At 45.5% G+C, this 21163-nt stretch overlaps 1 protein-coding gene across 3 annotated transcripts in view; it reads right to left on the bottom strand.

Annotated features, from left to right (window-relative positions):
- Samd4a (sterile alpha motif domain containing 4A) overlaps positions 1–21163 on the bottom strand; it is a 214672-nt gene that overhangs the window by 42450 nt on the left and 151059 nt on the right. For 2 of the 3 annotated variants that reach the window (XM_087911987.1, XM_087911989.1), the window contains exon 3: positions 9075–9338. The exons of the other annotated variant lie outside the window; for it this stretch is intronic. In XM_087911987.1, coding sequence (XP_087768113.1) covers positions 9075–9338 — 264 coding nt within the window. The remainder of the gene's footprint in view (positions 1–9074; positions 9339–21163) is intronic. 3 annotated transcript variants of the gene reach the window in all.

Here is a 21163-nt window from a genome sequence, read left to right on the forward strand (position 1 = left end):
GTAATAATAAGCCTCCATTTATTTATTTGGGAGCTGGGTGGCAGGCCCCCCAAAAAGCAAAAGAGCCAAAAGAATAAAAAACAACACATCATCCCATCCCTACTCAGATTGGTCACAAGATTTTGTACTATTGATTACAAAGTGTTTCATTGTGAGGCAGTGATGCACTAGCCACAGGCATTCAAAGACGGGAGATCTTCCATTCTTTCAAGGTTTAGATAGACAACTAGAGCTGATGGAAGCCAGTCAGCTCTGACAGCAGGCTTTGCCCCCTGGGAAAACCACACCAAGGCTCAGGACTGCAGACACGGCAGGTGGTCACCAGCCTGCTGAGGGGACTTGCAGTGGTGTGAGGAGCACAGATGGGGGATCTCTGAGAATGGAACATCCAGTTCAGAACAGGCTCTGTTGCTTCAGACTAGAAATCACTTGATTCCATGCTTGGAAGTCCTTCCACCTACGGTGACAAAAGAGAGTCCCTCTGGGACTGTCATGAACTACGCTCCGACAAGACTTCTCCAGGTAACAGTGCTAACTCCTCACATTCCTTAGCGCGAACCACCCCGGGTCATGATTTCAGGACACACCAGCTCCGGAGTCTTGTTCTTGTCCTGATAGAACATCCTAGAGTCTTTTACCAGACTTCACTCTATGTCACCTACTTGCTTTTGTTGAACCAGCGCTAACACGTCTGCAGATGGGGTAAGCATGGGTTGACATGTTGGCCATGTTAACTACATCTCCAGGCTTCTGGTGATGACACCCCATCACTTTGTCACCAAGCGTTGTATTTGCCATTCATACTTTTGAAAAGTTCCAAGTCATTGCTCAGAAAACACAACCGTCATGATTCAGAGAAGTCTGGGTAAGTCAGTGTTACACTTGGACACAATTCTTCTCAAATAAAGATGGAACAATTCCATGGACCATTTTTTTTTTAAGAAGCAAGTTCCCTAAAGTTTAATCATGCAAAATCCATAGCTTTAAAGACATGCTGAAAACTGGGTACTTTCTAAGCCCCAGCTACAATAGGGTATCTTGAGTCAGGAAGCGTAGGGGGCAACTCTCAGTTCACTAGCTGCTGGTTCTTTTCTAGAAAGCAATTCGGGCAACTAGAATCCCCTGGGATAGCAGGGCTGGGCAAGTTTGCCTCACGCATCTCTTCCAAAGGCAGTCACTGGGTGTAATTTTCCTGGGAAAGGTTCCTATCCAACTTCACAACAGGATGAGCTAGGCCTTCCTGATGTGTTATTTCCAGGCATATTCTTGGGAAATGCAGGCTCCTTTGACCTCATATTCCTTAAGGCAGTCAGCGTGCTTGTGCAGTGCCTAGCTCAGTGTCATGTGCCTGATTCTCTTTCCTTCCTGCAGTGAGGATGGGTGAAAAAGAGGAGGAAATCTCAGTTCTTAAGAACACAGCCTCCCAGCTATACAGTAAGAGTCTGTCTCGACAACAATGAATCCCAAAAGAACAACAGAAAAGAACATAGTCTACCAACCGTTCTCTCTCTGATTGGTGGGGAGTGACTTTCCCTTGGCAGAGATGAAAACAGAACTCCATTAAAAGGGAAGGAAGCAAGAGAACCGACAGCCTTGACTATTTCATTCCCACAAGCAAAAACTCCAGTGACTGCGCTGTTCAGTTCTCTAGGACGTTAGCCAGGCATGAGCTCCAACCAAAGCCTAGGCACCATCTTCCCAGATGCAGTGTTGAGAACCATTTTTACTTCTTAGCTTGGATCCCATTCCTACGTGTGAAGCTGTGGCTATGGTTGGAGGATTCAGGTCCAGGGAAGTCACAGTGGGTGTTTTTCAGAGAAGTGAACTATAAATTTGGAATCTATTTGTCTTCAGGGTACTACTGTTTAGCTTCATCTACCTAGTTTGCTTCGGTTGGACACAGCAGTGCAGGTCCCAAGCTAGACGGACATTTTCTCATGCAGTGTGAGAAAGAGATGCTCCTGTTCCACGTGAGGCAGACTTCCCTGCTGGCTGAGGCAATACTGTTTGTTCGACGTTTGCTAGGTACCGCTAGCGGAAGTCAGATTCTGGACAGACATGCATTGTCGTCAAGAAACTTGTGATCCAGAGAACATGACTGAGTCCCATGCGAGAACTATACCAGCTTCAGTATAAACGCTGGGAATACCCAAATCCGGGGACAGCACAGAATGATGAACATTCGGGGTTGCAGAGGCTGGGAGAGGAAACTCTTTGCATCCCGCTGCTTGGAGGATGGACAGCTTGGAGTCCGTTGGGCAAACCATCTTGTAGAGGCCATTTCACATAGTAGGGACATGAGCAGCAAAAGTCAGGGCCACAGAATACTTAGGGTAGAAAATGTTTGGTATATGATGGAAACAGCTAGAGAGAAAGTGGGGATACTCAGACAGGGGGGTCAGGTGCCTCAGATATAAAATGTCAAAACAAGGAAAGTAGTTTTTGTCCTGTGGATGAAGTAAAGCCATGGAAATCTGCACACTGGAAGCACAGGTTCCATCAGAAAGACGGTGGTGGTCACCGGAAGGTGGCTGAAGCATGGTGAGAAAAGGCCAGGGCATGAGTTGTGCTTGAGAAAGGGGGAGGGGAATGAAGGGCTGGCAGGAAGAACAGGGAAGGAAGATGGTTTCTTTGGTCCATGTTTGGTGAGAGGGAAAACAAGTGGAAAAGCCAGCACACCAAGACCACGGAAGAAGGCTGAGCTGGAAAACAGCTCGCCTTGCCAATATCCATGCTTGCTGGTTCTGCCATGGAAGTTGGAACAACTACACAGACAAGGGACACTGAGTGAAACTAGAATAGAGACATGGGGAAGCCGTAGGGTGGCAGGCATTGTGGGTATGGGGTTTCCATCCTTCCTGAAGCTCCTTCCAGCTCCTGTTGCAGGCCATGTCGGTTTATCTTCTGGGTTTTTTTTTTTTTTTATAACATCCATCTTGCATACGTTCTATGTACACCCACAGGTCTTTAGCAACGGGATCAAATTTTAAAGCGTGCTCATTTCTCTATCCTTTAGGGTTTGGATACCTTGACCATGGAGAGGCTTTGTGCCGTGTCCTCAGCTCACATGGAAGCTAGGCTCTAGGGAGAGTGTGGGCTGCTTTTCCCTTATGCCTGCTGCAGATGCCAGCCAGGTCAACAAGCCATGCGGCACCCAACCTCAAACGAGGACTAGCTGATAAGGGAAGCAACAGGAAAGGGAAAAGTTAAGGTAGCTCTTTGTCTAGAAGAGAGAAATGTGAATGAACAGTTCCCCACGAGAGAGTTTATTTGTTGGTACTCTAGGTACCTGATGACAGAAATTGACTTATTCCTCACAGAGAGCCAGGCTGATATCACACAGTCTTCTCTCTAAGATGTGGGCTGCATCCTTGCCCTCTGAGGGAGACAAGAAACACAAAGGATGGGCATAAAGGGACTAATACTTCACTGTTGGAGTCAGAAAGAAAGCAAATCCTTCAAGAACAGGGAGTAGCAGCTTAGTGACATTGTAAAGTTTGTCTTTATTTTCAGCCAGAACAGAATGAACAATTTAGTTCTTCCAGGCCCTGAGCAGAAGGAGGATGTGCCTGCCAGGTCCTCAGGAGCTAGATCCTCTTGAGGGGAACTCCTCAATCCTAAGCAGTACCTAGGGTGTCTCAGGAGGGCTCCCCTCTCAAGGGGACATACCACGAATCTTCAAGCAAGTAAATTTGGGGTAAAAGACTTCAAAGAATTAGATGCAAACAGTGAACTAGATTTCTTCTGGATGCTCTCATATCCACAATGTCCCTTGGTGCTATTTTTCAATGGCCTGTTTTGTACTGTTAAAGGGAAACGAAGGGAAGGGTCTTAAAGCCCTCTAGCTGAACATGATGCACCCTCTGCGAGGAGTGGAGGTTGACAGCCCTGAGACCTTTAGGATCTAGGAGGAGTCCTGCAATGTGTTTTTCAAAGACATCAGAGCTCCCACCTTATCAAAATTATCACAATTCCAAGCCCATGAGGACATTTGTGCAGTGCAGGTCACATGACAATGTCAGGGAGTTACACACACACATACACACACACACAAATCCACAAAAATGGTGAATTTATTCAAGTTAAATACATTCAAGACAATACCAGGAAAGGCAACAGTCCGAATCTAAGCCAGTTTCCATGACAGCTGAGCCGAAAAGTGTCCCACTCGTGTGCCACACCACGTCCATGCGACCACTCAGACTTTTAAGCCCCTCAGGGGCGCTGCACTCAAAACTCTTTTCCTACCAAGCTTTCCCAGTTTCCCTTTTTTTTTTTTTTTTTTTTTTTTTAAAAGAGCTCACCTCTAAATAATTTCTCTCATTTCTGCTCTGAGAGAGGCCAAGGAGCAAAGGTCTACATTTCAAAAACAACCACACGTCCCAAGTCAGCTGTTTGCTAGGGGACAACATATTTTATTTGCTACAGGGAGAAAAAGTTTGCTCAAGTTTCAGCTGAGAGACTCCCTCACAAAAGACAAACAATTTCCACAGTCAATGGCCATCTCCATTCTTAGCTCCCACGTGTCATTCACGGTTACTCCAGGCAGGAGTTCCCTTTTCTGTGCCTATTATGTCCATACACACATAATAACCAAGTTCTATTACTTCTGCATTTTTGCTAATGGAAAGCAGCCTGCTGCAGGCCTACCTAGTTGATGTCCTGCGATAAAGAGGCGCCCCTCCCACCAGAGCATATAGTGCCAATCTCCACTCCCTCATCCAGGCAGCTGCTCTTCCTCCAGCCAAGCTTTTCCACTCCTTGAATGCAGTCCTCCAGGGGAACGACCAACACCCTTCACATATGCCTAACACCGAAACTGCTCAGCTGGGCCACGGTGGAGCATGGAGCCCGCGGATCCACTGAGCAAGCCTCCACAGGACTGCTGAAAGTTCCCACGTTACTGTGGTCCCTCCTTAACTCCCAAAGGTCCTGCACTGTAGAGGACTTCTCTGATAGCCCAGGCAGAAACCTAGGTGTCATCCTGAGTGCCACTGGCTAGTCACCATTCACATGGCTTGTCACCAAGTCCTCTCCATTCTGTTTCTCATGGAGAAATTGAGCCACACTCCTCGGTCTCCATTCACATTGCCACTTGTCCGGACCCAGGTTCACTTCCCCTGTTGCTGAGAACTCCTCCTCCTCTGCACTGGCTCTCAACAATCCCTGTCCTTTACTTCCCAGACTGTCATGCAAGTTCCACTTTCTAACGTGAATCTAGGCAGGCGGTTCTTTCTGTTGTAGAAATTCCCTCAGCAGTTTCAGAATAAAAGGCACAATACTTTTCCAGGTCACGGATCTGGTTCCTCCACAGCAAATCAGATTCCCGTCTGCCTTTAACACCCTAGCCGTAGGTTATGCCCCTACCGCACACACGTTCGCAGTGCTGTCCTCAGCACAGAGAACCTTCCCTCCGTCTGTGCTGCTGGTCTGCACTCAGGCCTTTGAGGCTCCGCTCCAGGCCTCGCCTCCTTGCCTCCTCTAGAGACTTCTGTCCTGTCTGCAACAGGGCCTGTCTTGGTGCTCACCTCAAGTGGAGACAAACATCTGAGAGACCATACTTACACAGCAGCGTCCCCACATCAGGTATCTGGGGCTAATGTGAGTCTCTTGAGGCTAGAGGAACCCTCACCTCTGCCTCCCGGAGCTCAGTAGGTACAGAGACGTCCAATGGTTTAAGTGAAGACAAAAGTGAATCAGATTGTCCCCTATCCCAAAGCCTCGCCAGGAGCCCTGACCCTCTGCTAGATCTCTGGAGTTTGGATTCATTGGCGCAGAGAGGTCATTGTGCTACTCTGAGGGAAGATTCATTCCTTCCCCCGCCAGGCTGCCTTCTTTCTAGGAAAGCAATAATTTAGTAATATGAGACTTCCTTCTCTCTCCTACCTGAGACAAGAGCTAAGCGAGTACATTCAATTCATCTGCTACCTGGAAATGATGGATATTATAACTGAGTACCAACTCAGAATCAAGAGTCCTTCTCCTGGGATAAGTCACAGTGATGTTTTTGTAAAGAACACAGAGACCTGAATTTAAAACATTGCCAGTACAGTTAGTCCAAACATTTCTAAGTAGCCAAGTCCTGAGGGACTGGTAACAGGAAAATGTCATTTTCTGGCTCAAGTGTCTGCTTGAGGTTCCAAGCACAGTAATCCAGCCCATGCGAGGTTTGTCTTTAGCCTTGGGCCCTACAGAGTCCATACAGTCAAGCTAAACCAGGAGGATGAGTGTTTGCCAGAGAAACCAAAGCATAGAGATTCAGGAGGAAGCAATTAACCCTCTGAGAACTTATTCTGCATGCTTGACCCAAGAGGTACATTCCCAAAGGAGGACGGTAGCCAAGCTGGCTATTCTGTCCAGATAAGAACGCAGGTAAGAACAAACCCAGGATTTCAGCCATGTACATCAGTTGGCTAGAAAGATGAACACAATTATGGTGGCTTTTATTTTTTCCCCAAGATGTGAGGTGAGAGTGATATGTGTTCCCAAAGGATACGGGAACTCTTCAAAAATTCTACTCAGTTTCCTTGATCTTGCAGATTAGACATTTGAAAGCTAGAAAAGCAGCTACTTGGTGATGATCGGAGTGCCTCAAGTCCCGGGCACAAGAAAGCACGCATGGGTTTCCACAGGAAGACCTGGCTCTTCTTAGATACACATCACTTGATTTCATAGTCCATTAAGGAAGTGAGCAATAATTTGGAAATTTACATGATCATCTGCTCTTAGGCCTGGAGATCAAATGACAAACCCTTGGGATGGGTGTATTAAGGGTTGCTTCTTAGATGTAACTTTAGAAGGCCATGTTGAGTAATTTTGATATAGAGGAGTTCTTGATGGCCACCTCAAAATCGGGCTGGGTAAGGGATATTTGTTCTCAACAAATACTGGCCCTCTGCCACATCAGAGGTGTGCTTGGGTATTTGGACATTTCTCCTATCGGATATTGTCAGCTGACTTGAGAATATTTTCGCTATAAATAGAATTCACCGTCTATTATGTTCCTTCTCTTGATTGTTCCCCTGTTACTTGTGAGTGTCCTAATCCATTGATTTCTCCATCCACTTTCTTTAAGAAAAGTAAGCTCAATAGATCAAAGCAGGCAGAAGCACAGGGAGAGGGTCCTTTGTTCTAACCAGTCTCCAAATAGCTTCTCTTTCCTTGATACCTATGTGTTCACAATGACAATCTTCGATGTGACATTTTGTCTGTGACTGGCTAAGCTTGAGAAGGCAATGCTCACCAATTCTAGAGAAAGGAGCCAAGTGAGCTATCTACAGGTGTCCCTTGAGTTCTGGAAGGCATCTGACTTTTATCTGGAAAGCAGTAACAACCTCCCCATCCCCCAAACGAAGCCAACGGAATATTCGTTCAATTTCCCCCTTTGTTCATGTTTCTTTAGAAACAAATGCATTATCTCTATTCACTTTCTTACCTTAGCTGCTCCAAACATACATTTGACCACCCTGGGAGAATGGGTAAGTGCATAAGCCCGCCAAACAAGTAAAGAAACAACAAGAAAGAGAGAAAATAAAGTAAAAAGAATGAAGTAAACAGATTCGGACACCAGACAGTGAAGCTGGCATTCTCCCCAGCAAACAGCTTATTCCTGAGCCCACCAGGTTGGTCTATATGCAGACAGTGCTCCTCGGAGTTACCAATGGAGCCCTGTCCTGGCTGTCCAGATACCGAGCTTCTCCAGGATGTAGCATCACTTGCTTTCTGTTTTGCCCATCCTCCAACACTATGATGCAGTCCCCTGAGCCCTGTGAAAGAGGGTTAGCCACCCTGTATGCCAAAATGATCCATTCCATTAAGCTGTGCTTAAAGATCCATTTGTATCCCCAGAGGAAAATTTGAAGACACACCCTACTCCCATGGGTCTCTCATCACATGACCGTCATGGGAAGGGGCTGGGACAGAGGAAGACTGGAGGTCAGCCTCACTCCCTAAGTTGATGGGCTCCCCTTTTCAGCCTCGCTCTCTCTTATATCCGGCACCTGGGAAGATGAGAACAGACTCTCTGCGCTAGGTTCCCATGTTGCAGGGATGAGGTCAAGAGCCTCCTTTTGTATAAGGGGAGGGTTAGCAACAGCAAACATGTCAGGAGTGTGGATTAACAACAGCAGAGGCCCTACTCAGATCATGTCTTCAGCATTGCCCCAGAAGCCTGCCTGGATATTGTCTCAGTAGCTAACATTGTTATCAGCATGTCTCTGATGAGGATCTTTCCCTAGGAAATGCTGTTCCTCCAACAACTGGTGCCTAAAAATACAGAACACATCCTCTATGAACCCATCATCGGTAATTTGGAAAACCCTGTCTCCTGAGGAGGATCCATAGGAGAAGGTACATTGACAGGCAATGTAGGAACATTTATTTAGGTTGCACAGTAAGCCTTTAGCACCAATATGCAAACCTACTATCAGACTTAAAACACTGAAGGTTTTCACATCACTGAAGTAGATACAGAGAAAGGGGTTTTAAGGTTTCTTTGGTCATCAAACAAAAAAAAAAGTAATAAAAAGAAATATTACTACAGTCCTTCATTGAGAGAAAATAATCAAAAATACTTAGTTTGTTTTTCTCAATTAGTGACAAGACCCTGGTCACGGCAAGGCAGAAGGTGGGGGCAGCTTGGTTTCTTCTAAGATGGTTCTATCCAGGCTAGCAGGAGCCCTCACTGTGCAAGAGTCAGTGCACAGAAAGCAGACAGAAGGATGTTGACCTTCATTGGTCTGGCTTCTGGGTAGGGGCAAATGATCATTGATCACTGATCAAGGATCAGAAATACCAGACCTTAGGACTGTGTGTTAATGGCAGCTCCACGACACTTTCAGAGCCTGCCCTTGGCATTGTCCCGAAAGTCTGCCTGGCTAACTCACCAACTAGCTGGACAGGGGCTTCAAGCCCTTTGCTCCAGAGCCACCTCTGGAGTTCTGGAGGGTGTGGCTCAAGGACACGGGCCTAAGGTGAGGAGCTGGGCTCCATCTCTCCTACTGACCACCTCTCTTTCCCCTTGGACTCCAGATCAAGGGAGGGAGGGCCTCTTGGTTCCTCGTGTGGTCACTCACCTTTCATACCACTACCTTCTTCTTGGAATGTGTTACGAGCAGTGGTCTGATCTTCTAAGTGTTCACTCCCACCACTTCCTGAAGAGGCTACACTGCTTTGTGGAGACAGGGGGGCATGATCGGATGGGAGGCACTGGGGTCCTCTAGCTCGTAAGTCCTCATGAGACATCCATCCATGTCCTAGAGGCTGGTTTGGCACATTCATGGGTGGGGTAAGGGAAACAGATCGTTTCAAAGGGCTGTGGTGTGCCTGGCCTGAGAGAACTGGAAAAAAAAATAAAATGAAATAGGTTATTCTCCCCATGTTAGCCTGGGACGCAGAATAACCCACAATACCTTTGCACCCTCAAAGAGACTGTGACTAACTCTTACACTCCACTGGTGGTCACAGTGAGTTGACTCAAGTCTGGGACTGTCCTTCCTTCTGGTGGCTAAAAAGGAGGCTGCCTGAACCTGTTTGTAAGTTAGGTTGCACCCTGGAGCCCAGACTTATGGTGCCCACACACAGGGTCTTCATGTTTGTGAGTTTGGAATTGGTATTATTCTAATCTTATGAATCAGACTTTGAAGCAGTTGGGCAAAGCTGAGAGCCTGAAAGTGGCCATTCGACCAAAGTGAACAACAGAGCATGTGCTGGACAATGTTTTTTAAAGAGCAAGAACGCTATGCCCCACAGTGGTGTGGAGGACTTGCAGGGCAGGCAGGCTGGTCACCATCTGGGATCCTTGCTGAACTTGTTATTCTAAATAGAAGTTGGGAAACTGTCACCTCTGAATGGTGGTAGGAGCTCAAGGAGGGAATCCTTGACATGACCTCAGGGTATGGGACAGTGGCAGTCCCGCTGAAAAGGCTAATTCTTTCCCTTGTCCTCAGGGTTAGTGTCAAACTTTATCTGGCAAACACCTTCAGGTAACAAGGCTTTCATTCAGAAGTCAGCAAGGCACGCCCACTAAGCATGTTCAGTCCTTCCACACAGTGGGCAACATCTGTATAGCTCCTTTTTTATTTTCCAGAAAGCTAGGAAAAAGCAACAAAATGCATGTAGCTGGCCAAATTAAATTGAAGGCCCTCAAAGGAGGGATTTAAGCAACATCAGTGCTGAGGGAGCCGATGTTACCCTTGGTTGGTTTTGCTCGGTGCATAAAGTGACTTTACAAAATAAGTCTATTCATAATTTTTCTCTCAGTCTATTTTGATTGCTGCTGTATTAATGTGGAACTGAGCCATGTGCATTTTTAAACATTTTCCAGGGAAGCCATTGAATTTCATCTGCAGCTCTCACCCCTCCAGTGAGGCATTTTCTCTTTCTAGTTTTAGTCATATATTTCTTTGGGTCAAGAACGTTGTGGTTTTCAGTAGGTAGACCAGATGGCCCAAATAGTAGAAGACATTACTTTTAGACTGTAGGTGGGTGTTGTCTACATAAAGACCAGAGCAGGTGATTACCATGGTCCCACCTACAAAATGAAGACCAGAGCCAAAAGGCAGACTGCTGGCATAAAGCATATTTAGTATGGTCTGATATTTAGTTGGCATCATTTTAAGCCTTAGAGTCTAAGGGCAACAAGGCTCAATACTTTTAGGATCAATGTTTCCATTTGGCCTTGTGTATGAAGTGGGACAATCAGGACTAAAAATTTCTTTTTAACAAAAAGTGTAAGTGGGGGCACTGCTGAGTTTAACATTTGTAATCTACTTAGGAAATTACTGGTTTGAATAGATTCTGTTGAAGGCAAGAGATTTTTTTATCTGTCTTAAAGATATGTGAGTGGGACTTTAAAGAAATGGCCTTATCATTTTGTATTTTCAATAGAATAAATAATAAACTATTTTGAGAAAGCTTTCTGGAAAATGCATTACTTCCCAATTGGATGAAATTAGCAAAAAAAACCCAAATAAATGAATAAATAGGAAATGGCAACAAAAATGAAAAGAGAAACAAATATAAAGAAAAGCTAGACATTCATGAAATTCATTTCATGCCTATCTAAGCATTTATATAAAATTGGGCTAACTTGTCTGGAGCCTCCCCAAATGCTGGAGCATTCTGGCTCAGCTCTGAGTTGTTGTAGCTCTGGTGGGGACTTCGAATGCTGCTAGCCAGGTATGACCACATTTCTACCTGGGGCCTCCTCCACATAGCCAAGATTCAAGTGAGTTTGAAACCACAGAACAGGACTTGCCTAAAAGGTTCTCAACCAGAGTAGTGGGGCCTGTGGTCGCTAGAATGCTTAGATGCAATAATAAGGTTGAGAATTATTCAGTATCTATGTCTCATGGTTCATGGTTGCTGTTAATCTGATATTTTGTGTGTGTGTGTACAAATGCGCCACTGTCTGTGTGTGGAGGTAATAGGACAACTTGTGGGAGCTGGTTCTCTCCTCCTACCTTGTGGGTTCAGGGATTGAACTCAGGTTGTCAGGTTTGCCAAGAGTGTCTTTACCCCCTGAGCCATTTCGTCAGACCCTCGTTTTGATCTGGATGCTTAGAATAGTAAAATGTATCTGGAGTGGATGAATTACATTGTGCAATGGAGCCAATTTGTTTTCTTGTACCTAAAATTTCTCAGAATCCATGTTGCCTCTCACTCCTGGTGCAGTGGCACACTTGGGGAAGCTGCCAGTGTCCCAGAATGCCAGCAGTGAATGGGTTAGATGTAGCTGCTGCCCTCCCTGAACTGGTTCATACAGATTTGCACTGATACTTACACAACTGTGTTCTTTTCCTGAGCTTAAGTGAAGACAGAAGGGAGAGGCCATGAACTTGGCCTTTGCTTTTGTCTAATAAGTCCCTTGTAGTTAAGATGTCAGAGACTACTCCTGGTGACTTCCCACCGAAGGCCACCTTCTCTCTATCACAGAGGGAACCCTCTTATTATTTTTCGGGCCGCCCACGTTCAGATCCCTCTGAAGTCATCCTGCTGGGGCAGCCAAACATAGAACCGTACACAAAACTGTCATTTAGAGAAGGTGAGGAGTTTACAGCCATGCTGAGCATCACCCGAAGCCACTGGAAGACTGTGCAGGGCAAATGCCCTCCTCTTCGCAGAAAAGCTGAGGCGGATGAACAGTGTAGGCCTGTTTCTTCACTCTTTTAAGATGTATTTTTATTTTACATGTATGAGTTTTGTCTGGATGCCTGTGTACCATTCGCGAGCCTGATGCTCTTGGCGACCTGAAGATGGAGTCCGATCCCTAGGAACTAGATTTACAGGCTGCTGTTGTGAGCTGCCTGATGCGGTTGCTGGGACCTGAGCCTGAGTTCTGTGCAAGAGCAGCTTGTGCCCCGACCCCTGAGGCAGCTCTCCAGACCTCAGCCCTGGGTTCTGATGTGGAGGAGACTGGAGATGATGGCAGATAACTTTGAGATTAAGATAAACCTGTAGGGGGCCAGACTGTGGGGGCACACACCTTTAATCCCAGCACACGGGAGGCAAAGGCAGGAGGATCTCTGTGAGTTCGAGGCTAGTCTGGTATACTGAGCTAGTTCCAGGATAGGTAGGGCTGTTACAAAAATGAACTCTGTCTCAAAAACAAAACAAAGCAAAAAACCCCAAAATCAGAAGCAAAAGCAAAAGCTAAGCCTGTAGGTTTTTATATGCTGTAGTATGTGGGTCTAAAGTGGCGGGTGGGCCATGAAGGGTAGCAGCACTAAGACTGGGTACGCAGCTGTGGGACCAAAGGGGTGACTGGGGCGATCATCAGCGGGGGCGGCCCTATGGGTGCATTTGTTTTAAGAACTCCCCTGAAGCAGAGCCCAGAGGGAGAGAAGATACGGACAACCAGGGGGAAAAATAATGAAAAGCTTTTATTTATTTTCTTCTGATTCAGGGTGGGAGAACAGTAAACCAGACGTCCGAGAAGTTTTTCAGGCCGGCTGGTGGTAGCTGCCTCAGAATGACTCCGGCAGAGCCCTTGAACGCTTTTGCTAGTAGCGGCTGCGCCATTAATGCTTGCTTCAGAGGGCAGTCCCAGAGTCCTCCTCAAATGCTACAGAATGAAGTGGGCCTTGACCAAACCTCCACAGGGATCAGGAACCGGCAAGTTCTCCTTGAGCGGAGGCCCCACATTTCTGCGGCATCTGTTACTTTCACAACAGTGTGGGGAGGGTCAGCCGGCTAGGGGACGGTTCCGGTCTATGAAAACTCACGCTGAAATTTGCCCAGGGGAGCGCAATTGTCACTCTTTTGCATCAAACACTGTACATAGTATGGACTGAATTCTGCTTACAGTTTTAGAAGCGCTACAAGAAATGTCAGGTCTGTACTCGTCTGTGTAAGTAGCTCCACAAACACATGCCTTTGGGATGGCATAACCTGTGGAATATTATTTATATATTCGAGTGACCCGAAAGTAACCAGTAAGCATTGAGTATGTCTACTTGAAATATGGAGAAAGAGAAGCGGCTAAGAAGAATCTTGCCCTAGAGCAGTCGGGCAGCATAGCAGTGCTGAGGGTGTTCTGACCACACGGTAAACTCTGTTTTGCCATTCGGAGCCAGCCAGCTACTCCAGGCTCTTCTCAGCCCACGGTCCCTCACCTCCCAGCATCTGTGGTGCCGCCCTCTCAACACCCTGGAAAGGAGACACATGACAGCTGTCCATGGAGTTACGCTCTAAACGTTTTCCTGAAAGCCTGGCATTCGGATTTATTTCTCATTTTTTAAAAAGCAACTTTGACTTTGCTTTCATTTTTAATTATTGATATAAAATTTAGGCAGAAAAACTTTAGATTATTTAGGACTCTTTGGAGAACACTAAGTAAAATTACTGTTTCTGCCTTCCAGCAGAAGAAATAAGAAGGCCGGTGGGGGAAAGGAAGGTGTAGGCTAGTGGACCACTGTCTCTTGGGTTCGCTGTCGGATGGAATCTTCTCTGAGGAGATGGAAGTGAACAGTGCGACTCTAGTAATAAAACTCTCCCAATGTGAACAGACCTTACACTGTGCATCACACTTACCGGCTCGTTCTCATTCTGTGATTTATAATTTCAAAAAGCATTTTTATGAGGACAGACCCCTAACACTTGAGAGGTAGAGGCCGCTGAGAACACAACATCATTCAGTAATTTCTAATTGAGAGCTGGGAGGCCCTGAAAATCCTATGGAGATCATCCCATCAGGGGTGAAATACTGTGCTGTGAATTTTATGAGCATATGAACATTTTTGGAATTAATTGGAGATAAATGTAAGTGAAAAAGATCAATGCTGAGTTCGTAGCTATTTTTGGTTTTGACTTCATTTGGCTCAGTGGATCTGAAGTACCGTTACTGTTTTAACGGGTAACTTCACCCTTTACGTATTATTTATGAACTCACCTGGTTCCTTTGTATATTAATCTTATATAATATAATTCAGTTGGTGACTGCTTATGTCTTTATTGACAGGCACTTCCCGGGGTAACCCACACAGTGTTAGGAACTATTAGAGTCCTTCCTGGGGTTCTGATTCCCTCATGGTCAAACTAGCCATGAGTCCCCTTTGCTCTCACTGGGAGCATCTACCTATTTCAGGGTTAGCATTTAGAATCTAGACCATTGGGGATGTTGTTCTAGTGCTCTAATGAAGGCAGTAAGTATCCCCACCTCACTAGCATGGTCCCCTCCCAAATGCCCCAGTAACCTGTGCTCTCACCTCAAGGTTGGGTTCTGGGAGTTCAGTGACACAGACAAGGCTTTCAAATCTTTGGTACATATATTTTAAACTCAAGATGTTGCCTGTTTCTCCTGGTTAACTGTAAACTTTCCTCCTTTATTTTTAGTTATGCATAGGGTGCTTTGCTTGCATGTCTGTCTCTGTACTATGTGTGTGCCGCGCCCAAAGAGACCAGAAGAGGGCACTGGGTCCTGTGGGACTGGGGTTACAGACAGTTGTGAGCTGGGAATTGAATGTGGGTCCTCTGGAAGAGCAGCCGGTGCTTCTAACTGCTAAGCTATCTCAAATTTCTAGATATTCATGTGATAGAATTTAATCCAATAGCATAATTAAACTTCATAAAATAAGTAATGTTTATAAATGGGGAATTTGATCATAAATGTATATAAAAGTCACTGAAACACATTATGTATGAGTAACATATTTTAATAAAAGCAAAATATAAGTCATTCTAATTTAGGGATTGGAAAGGTTGGATAAGGAGCCCAAATATTTGTATATTGCTTAAAAATATTAACTTACTTCACAAATGAAAGGCCCTGGGGACACCTGGGACTCGGGTGATATACGGTGTGTGCACTTGTGGGTGACAATGCATCACAGAAGAACACCCACTTACTGCTGCTGAGGCTGGACTTCGACAGTTCTCCCAAGACCTGCCCTCTCGCCCCATCCAACACCTCAGGGTTCACAGCACACAGACTAAGTTCTACTGAAGGAGGCCTGTCAAAACTTGTCAAGTTTAAAGATTAAAAAGCTCAGCCCATGCGAAGTTTCAAAACAGTTACTGTTTGAAAGGAACCGCAGTGGGTGGAGCTTCTCCCCCTCTTAAAGGTTTAGATCTGCTTATCAAGCACGGTTAGGGTTCTATCCCATGGATTTGCCTCAAGAATATGGTTTCAGTGTGTCTGTGAATTACTACTAGAAATTTCCAAGTCAAAGAATAAAGTTCTACTAACACTACTTTGTATATATAATTCTAGGTATTTGTTTTTCTCTTTTCCTTCCTTTTTCTTCCTCCTCCTCCTCTTCCTCCTCCTCCTCCTCCTCTTCCTTTTTCTTTTACTGAGACAGGTTCTCATTATGTAGCCCAGGCTTCAGGCTGCCCTCAAATTCATAGGAAGTCACCTGTCTCAGCCTCCTAAGTTCTGGGATTAAAGGCTCCTACCTCCAAATCAGGCTAAGCACCTTGACCAAGACTCAAGGGTAAGATGATAAGGTGACATTAGACCCTGGATTATTCTTCTTTCTTTGGATTTGTGGTCTGAGGCCCTGTGGTAGGAAGCTTCAAGGAAGAAAAGGTTCATAATACTTAAAAAATACAATTTGAAAACTACAAAAGCAGAGAATTTGACCAATGACATCATGCAAAAAGCCCCACTAGAAGTCACATTTATGGTCATGAACAGAGTTAAGTAGGGAGAGAGGAGAAGGAAAGAGAAGATAATTAATGATTAGGTAAAACTTCACATGCTTCACCACCACTGTGTTAGAAAAACATCACAGGCACATCCGGGCAGTCAGAAGCCTCAACGCTGCATGCTTGCCTTCTGCTCTTGCCCAAACGTTCAGAAAACCAATGCTTAGAATGTGGGAACACCTGAAGAAATTTCCCATCAGGCTTCAGTCTCCACTTCCTCTCAGGGGAAGAAGAGAACATGCCACAAAGCGGAGGTGGGGGTGGTAGATGGGATGTTCCCAGCAAGCCAAGGTGGAAGCTGCATGCTTTCTGTGAACAGAAAGTGTCTGTGGAGACCAGACCAGACCAGCCAGGCCAGACCAACCAGACCAGACCAGACCAACCAGACCAGACCAGACCAGACCAAACCAGACCAGACCAGACCAGACCAGACCAGACCAGACCAGACCAGACCAAACCGAACCAAACCGAAACTCTAGAAGGAAGGAAAGCTGCAGAGAACATTACAACAAGGTTGACAGGTGCCTGTGGCTTAATCTTTTTGCTCATTAAATCTTTTTTCCACACACTACTGAAATGAAAGTGTCCCATGCAAGCATGGCTTCTGGAGGAGTCTTTTCACATCCTGAGTCCTTGTCACCGCGTCGGTTCTGATTACCCAGACGGTTTAGCCCTCGGGTAGAGCCGAGACGTATGCTCCTGCCTTCATGCTAGCACTTAAATATTTGGTTCCTAAGGACTAAATTAGAGTGTTTCTGGCAGACTTTTATTACAGTCTTCATCCTTGGAACATTTCATCTGTCCCCCTGTCAGTTTCTGTAGCGGCAAAGCTGGGTGCCATCCAGGAGAGAAATCCATCTCAGACAACTGCTGTTTGACACCACAGCATCATTGCTTGTGGAATAACTTAAATCAAAACTAACATAGACATTTTATAAAAATCAGTAGATTCACATTTGCAATTTTAGTCTCAAGTCAAGTGGATCTGACAGGAGTCGTCCCGGGGCCTCTCACATGGCTCCATCAAAACCAGACAGTGACTATACCGTAATGTGACGTCACTTAAGTAGGTGTCCTAGCACACGCAAGGGGCCATGGCAGGGTCTGTGCGGGGCTCACTTTACTCTTCTGTGTTTTCTTTTTCATTTCTACACGTCTAACTACACAAGCCATCCTCAAGTCTGCCCAAGAGTTTCACATAAAGCGATGTCCAGCAATGAGTTCAGACAGAACAACAGACTCTGCCTCGTTTTGTTTATGACACCAGGCAAAGAAAACAATGACAATAAAGAGGAGTGAATTTAACCAGACATTTCCCTTCAAGTTTCCCCACATACATATTTCAAAAACCGCTGTGTTTAGAGAAGAGAGTAACTCGGACTTTATGTCAACATTTTCCTTTAAACGCTTTCTCAGAAATCGACTCTGAAAATGTACCTGCCGCTCCCTTGCACACCTGTCCAGGGAGTGCACCATTGATTTCTATCACACAGCATTCATCTTGTGCTTAACAACTCTTCGACCACAGCCGGGTGCGAGACCAGCAAGGCAATCCATGTTTGTTACTGCAAGTAGCCAGGACTTCATGATTGAGTATCTGTCTCAAGGCCGGGCATTGGCCAGAATTGCGGAACAAATCATCAGGATCTCTTTTAACACCTTGTGACCACCACCACTTGTTAAGAAAAGCCAGCTCACTGCTTGAAAGGACTCAACAAAGAATATTTCCAAGCCCTGTCTACTGGCTGCTGTCCTGATCTGAACCACAAGCAAGGTCTTCACTACCACAAGAGCCCCACAAAGTCCATATAATAGGAACAGGTGGCTCTTACTTGAGAGTGTCATTCAGGCAAGGTCGGACATGCTTTGGGCTTGTCTACACCCTACTGCAGCCAAGGTAGCCAAGCACAGCGTATGTTCCAGGATGTCTCTGAATCTGAAACACTCAAGTTTGCCTTGACCAAACTGCCATCCTGTTTTCCTCTTTCTCGCATTAGAAGGGCCATACATGATTAGAAATGTATTATGTACTTCTAATTCTTAACTTAGCTTCTCAATAAGAAGATGAGAATAGGAGTCCCAGCAAGGCACTGGCAGGGCAATTTACTGATTAGGGAATTGGCTCTTGTTTTCATTAAAGCATTCCATCTAAATGTCAAACGCAACAATAACACATAAATGACCATTCAAAAGGACCACAATTGGAGCTTACACTGATAATTAGATGATTTTTTTTTGTTAATTAAGAAGAATTGGATGCTTTAGCCTCTCCTGGCTTCTTGATTACATTTGATTGAATCGCCACACGATTTCAGACGAGTTATCAAGATTCACACGCTAGTGCCCATTCTCCTCTCCGCTGTCCTTTCCCTGAACGACAAGCCGTTGCTACCTGCCTCTGGGAGTGTCGGAACCTGGGGAGAGAGGGGCTGGCTTCGGACAACTGATTTGCTGCGGTCTGTAATCACACATCAGGACTGGGGCTTTGACTTACATTGCGTTTATCCTTTACACTGTACTGTTCTTCCCTACCCTAGAAAAATAAGCTTTCATAACTGCTCTTGACACATCTACTTAAATATTGTCAATCTGTCCTACAGTAAGAGATTTCCCCAGGCTCGGGGTTCCTGGCATCACCCAGTCCCAGGGCAGAGGGAGGATCTGAAGATCCTCATTTCTTGCTGGATAAAGATTGAGAAGGCTGACAAGAGCCTTCAGATCCTGGCAGCAAAGAGAAGAGGCCTTGCAAGCCACTGGGGCTGGGCTAAGCTCAGATGCCAGCCCTGATCGCGAGGTTGAGGGATCCCTTTCTTCTCTGTCTGTCCCTTTTACCTGTCCATTTACATGTTCATTTACTCACTTAACACAGTTTCTTAAACCGGACCACCCCATATGAGGTCCTGTAACTGAACGTGGGAGCTGCCAAAAGGTTTGGTAGCATTAAAAGTTTCTCAACATACAAAGGCCAAAACAATTCAAAATCAAGGTGGGAACATATCAGAAGTGTTTCTGGCAACACTCAGCCATGTCTCATCAAATGACTTCACTGCAGTCTTGGTTCTGAGCACATAACAGCAGCAATGCATCACACACACTACCACGCCACACTATACCAACAAACACTGCCCAAAACACCCGGCTCAGATCAGAGCATTTTCACTGTTCACACGGGGTTTCCTGCTCTTACAGACTGTAATGGTTTACAGAAAATAGACTTCTAATATTTCTTCTTTTTCTTTTCTTCTTCTTCTTCTTCTTCTTCTTCTTCTTCTTCTTCTTCTTCTTCTTCTTCTTCTTCTTCTTCTTCTTCTTCTTCTTCTTCTTCCTCCTCCTCCTCCTCCTCCTCCTCCTCCTCTTCTTCTTCCTCTTCTTCTTCCTTTTCCTTCTCCTTCCTTCTTCTTTTAATGGAGACAGCATTTCACTTTGTAGCCCTGGCTGTCCTGAACTCACTCTGTAGAACAAGCTGGCCTCGAACTCACAGAGATCCACCTGCCTCTGCCTCCTAAAAGCTGGGATTAAAGGTGCATGCTACCACTGCCCATTTGGGGGAAGGGGAGGAGGGTTAAGACAACCATTCTTAGACAAGTGTTTTGAATCCTAAACAACTATACTTTCTCTTGTAATCATTCTCATTCTTCTTAAACAGGGGATGGGGTGCAGCCCAGGGCCTTCTCCGAACATAAAGCCTCATGACATACTTTCCCTCGATCTAGAAACACAGCTGTTGAGAGCACGAGTGATTCCCGATCAGAAACCAAAAGCATTCTAGACCCAGGGACCAGCAGTGCTGACACCTCCCAGGGCCCTGATAGAGAGGCTGACTCTTAAACCTTCCCAGGCCTACTGAATCAGGATCTGTATCCTCTCAAGGCACTGGGGACGTGTGCTCATGTTCTAGGTCAAGATACACTAATTGTACACCCGGCTTTGGCTTGCTGTCTTGATCCTTTGTTCTGTTGATGTTGGGGTTAGACCGCAACTGAAGTCAACACATGCTGTTGAAGTGTGAAGAACTTGGGAATTCAACTGGAATTCATGTGATCCTTTGGTGCCCCCGTCCTCCTCATTAATAGCTATCAAGAGCAACACCATGAGTTTGCCTGCAGGGAAATTATTTAATATATACTGATGTGTTTAGAACTTTTAAACTGCCACAGAACTGTTATGCTAGTTGTCAGAGTAAGATTAACCTGGAGAAACCAAAACTGGTTGAGGAAGAATAAACTCCAAGTACTCGCTAATCTAACGGCATTCATACTCACGTAACATTTTCCACATAGAACATTGGCATGAACAGTAGCTCTGATACTGCGTTTCACGGGTCACAACAGTGGCAATTTCCACATTTGGGCTGTGCACTAACAAGCTGCCTGTTCTGCTCCGCTTTCCTTGCTAGCATTTCACCTTGGCCTTTACTTACCTCCAACACATCTCAGGGGCTGTGATACTGGGACTGAACTGACTCCTACATCCTAAACAAAAGCGCTGCCACTGAGTTACATCCCCAAACCAACCTTCCATGTATTTTTAAGGGTTCAGTTTTCATATTTATTTTGGAGGGTTACAGTACATGACTCACTTCGTGTCCCATTAAACATTAGCGTCCAGGACTTACAGAACCGTGTCTGTCCTAGCATTTATAAGCAATGCTGACTGACTAAAGTTCTTACTGGAAATTCTAATTGCTTCTATTATAGCCAGAAATTCAGGTGAGATCCTGTTCCAAGTCTGCGTGACATCTGGTTCCTCATAAGCAAAGGAAAGGGTTAGAGGATGAATTCATCTGACATTTATTGGATGTCCATAAATGTCTCTGAATGTCTCTAAAAGCTGATGACAGTGTTGACGAGGCCATGTAGACCAGTAGATGGTCTCCCAGCCCCTCCCAGGAATGATCTTCTAGGATGCGCTTAGCACATTAATACAGGGAAGGTTTTCCCAAATGAGTCTAGCTTGCTTGGACATGGTATTATTTGCCTGGTCATTTTTATTCCTCTGTATCATTGAAAGCTGGCCT

The sequence above is a fragment of the Myodes glareolus genome, chromosome 12, assembly GCF_982192425.1.
Source record: "Myodes glareolus chromosome 12, mMyoGla1.1, whole genome shotgun sequence".
NCBI lineage: Eukaryota > Metazoa > Chordata > Mammalia > Rodentia > Cricetidae > Myodes > Myodes glareolus.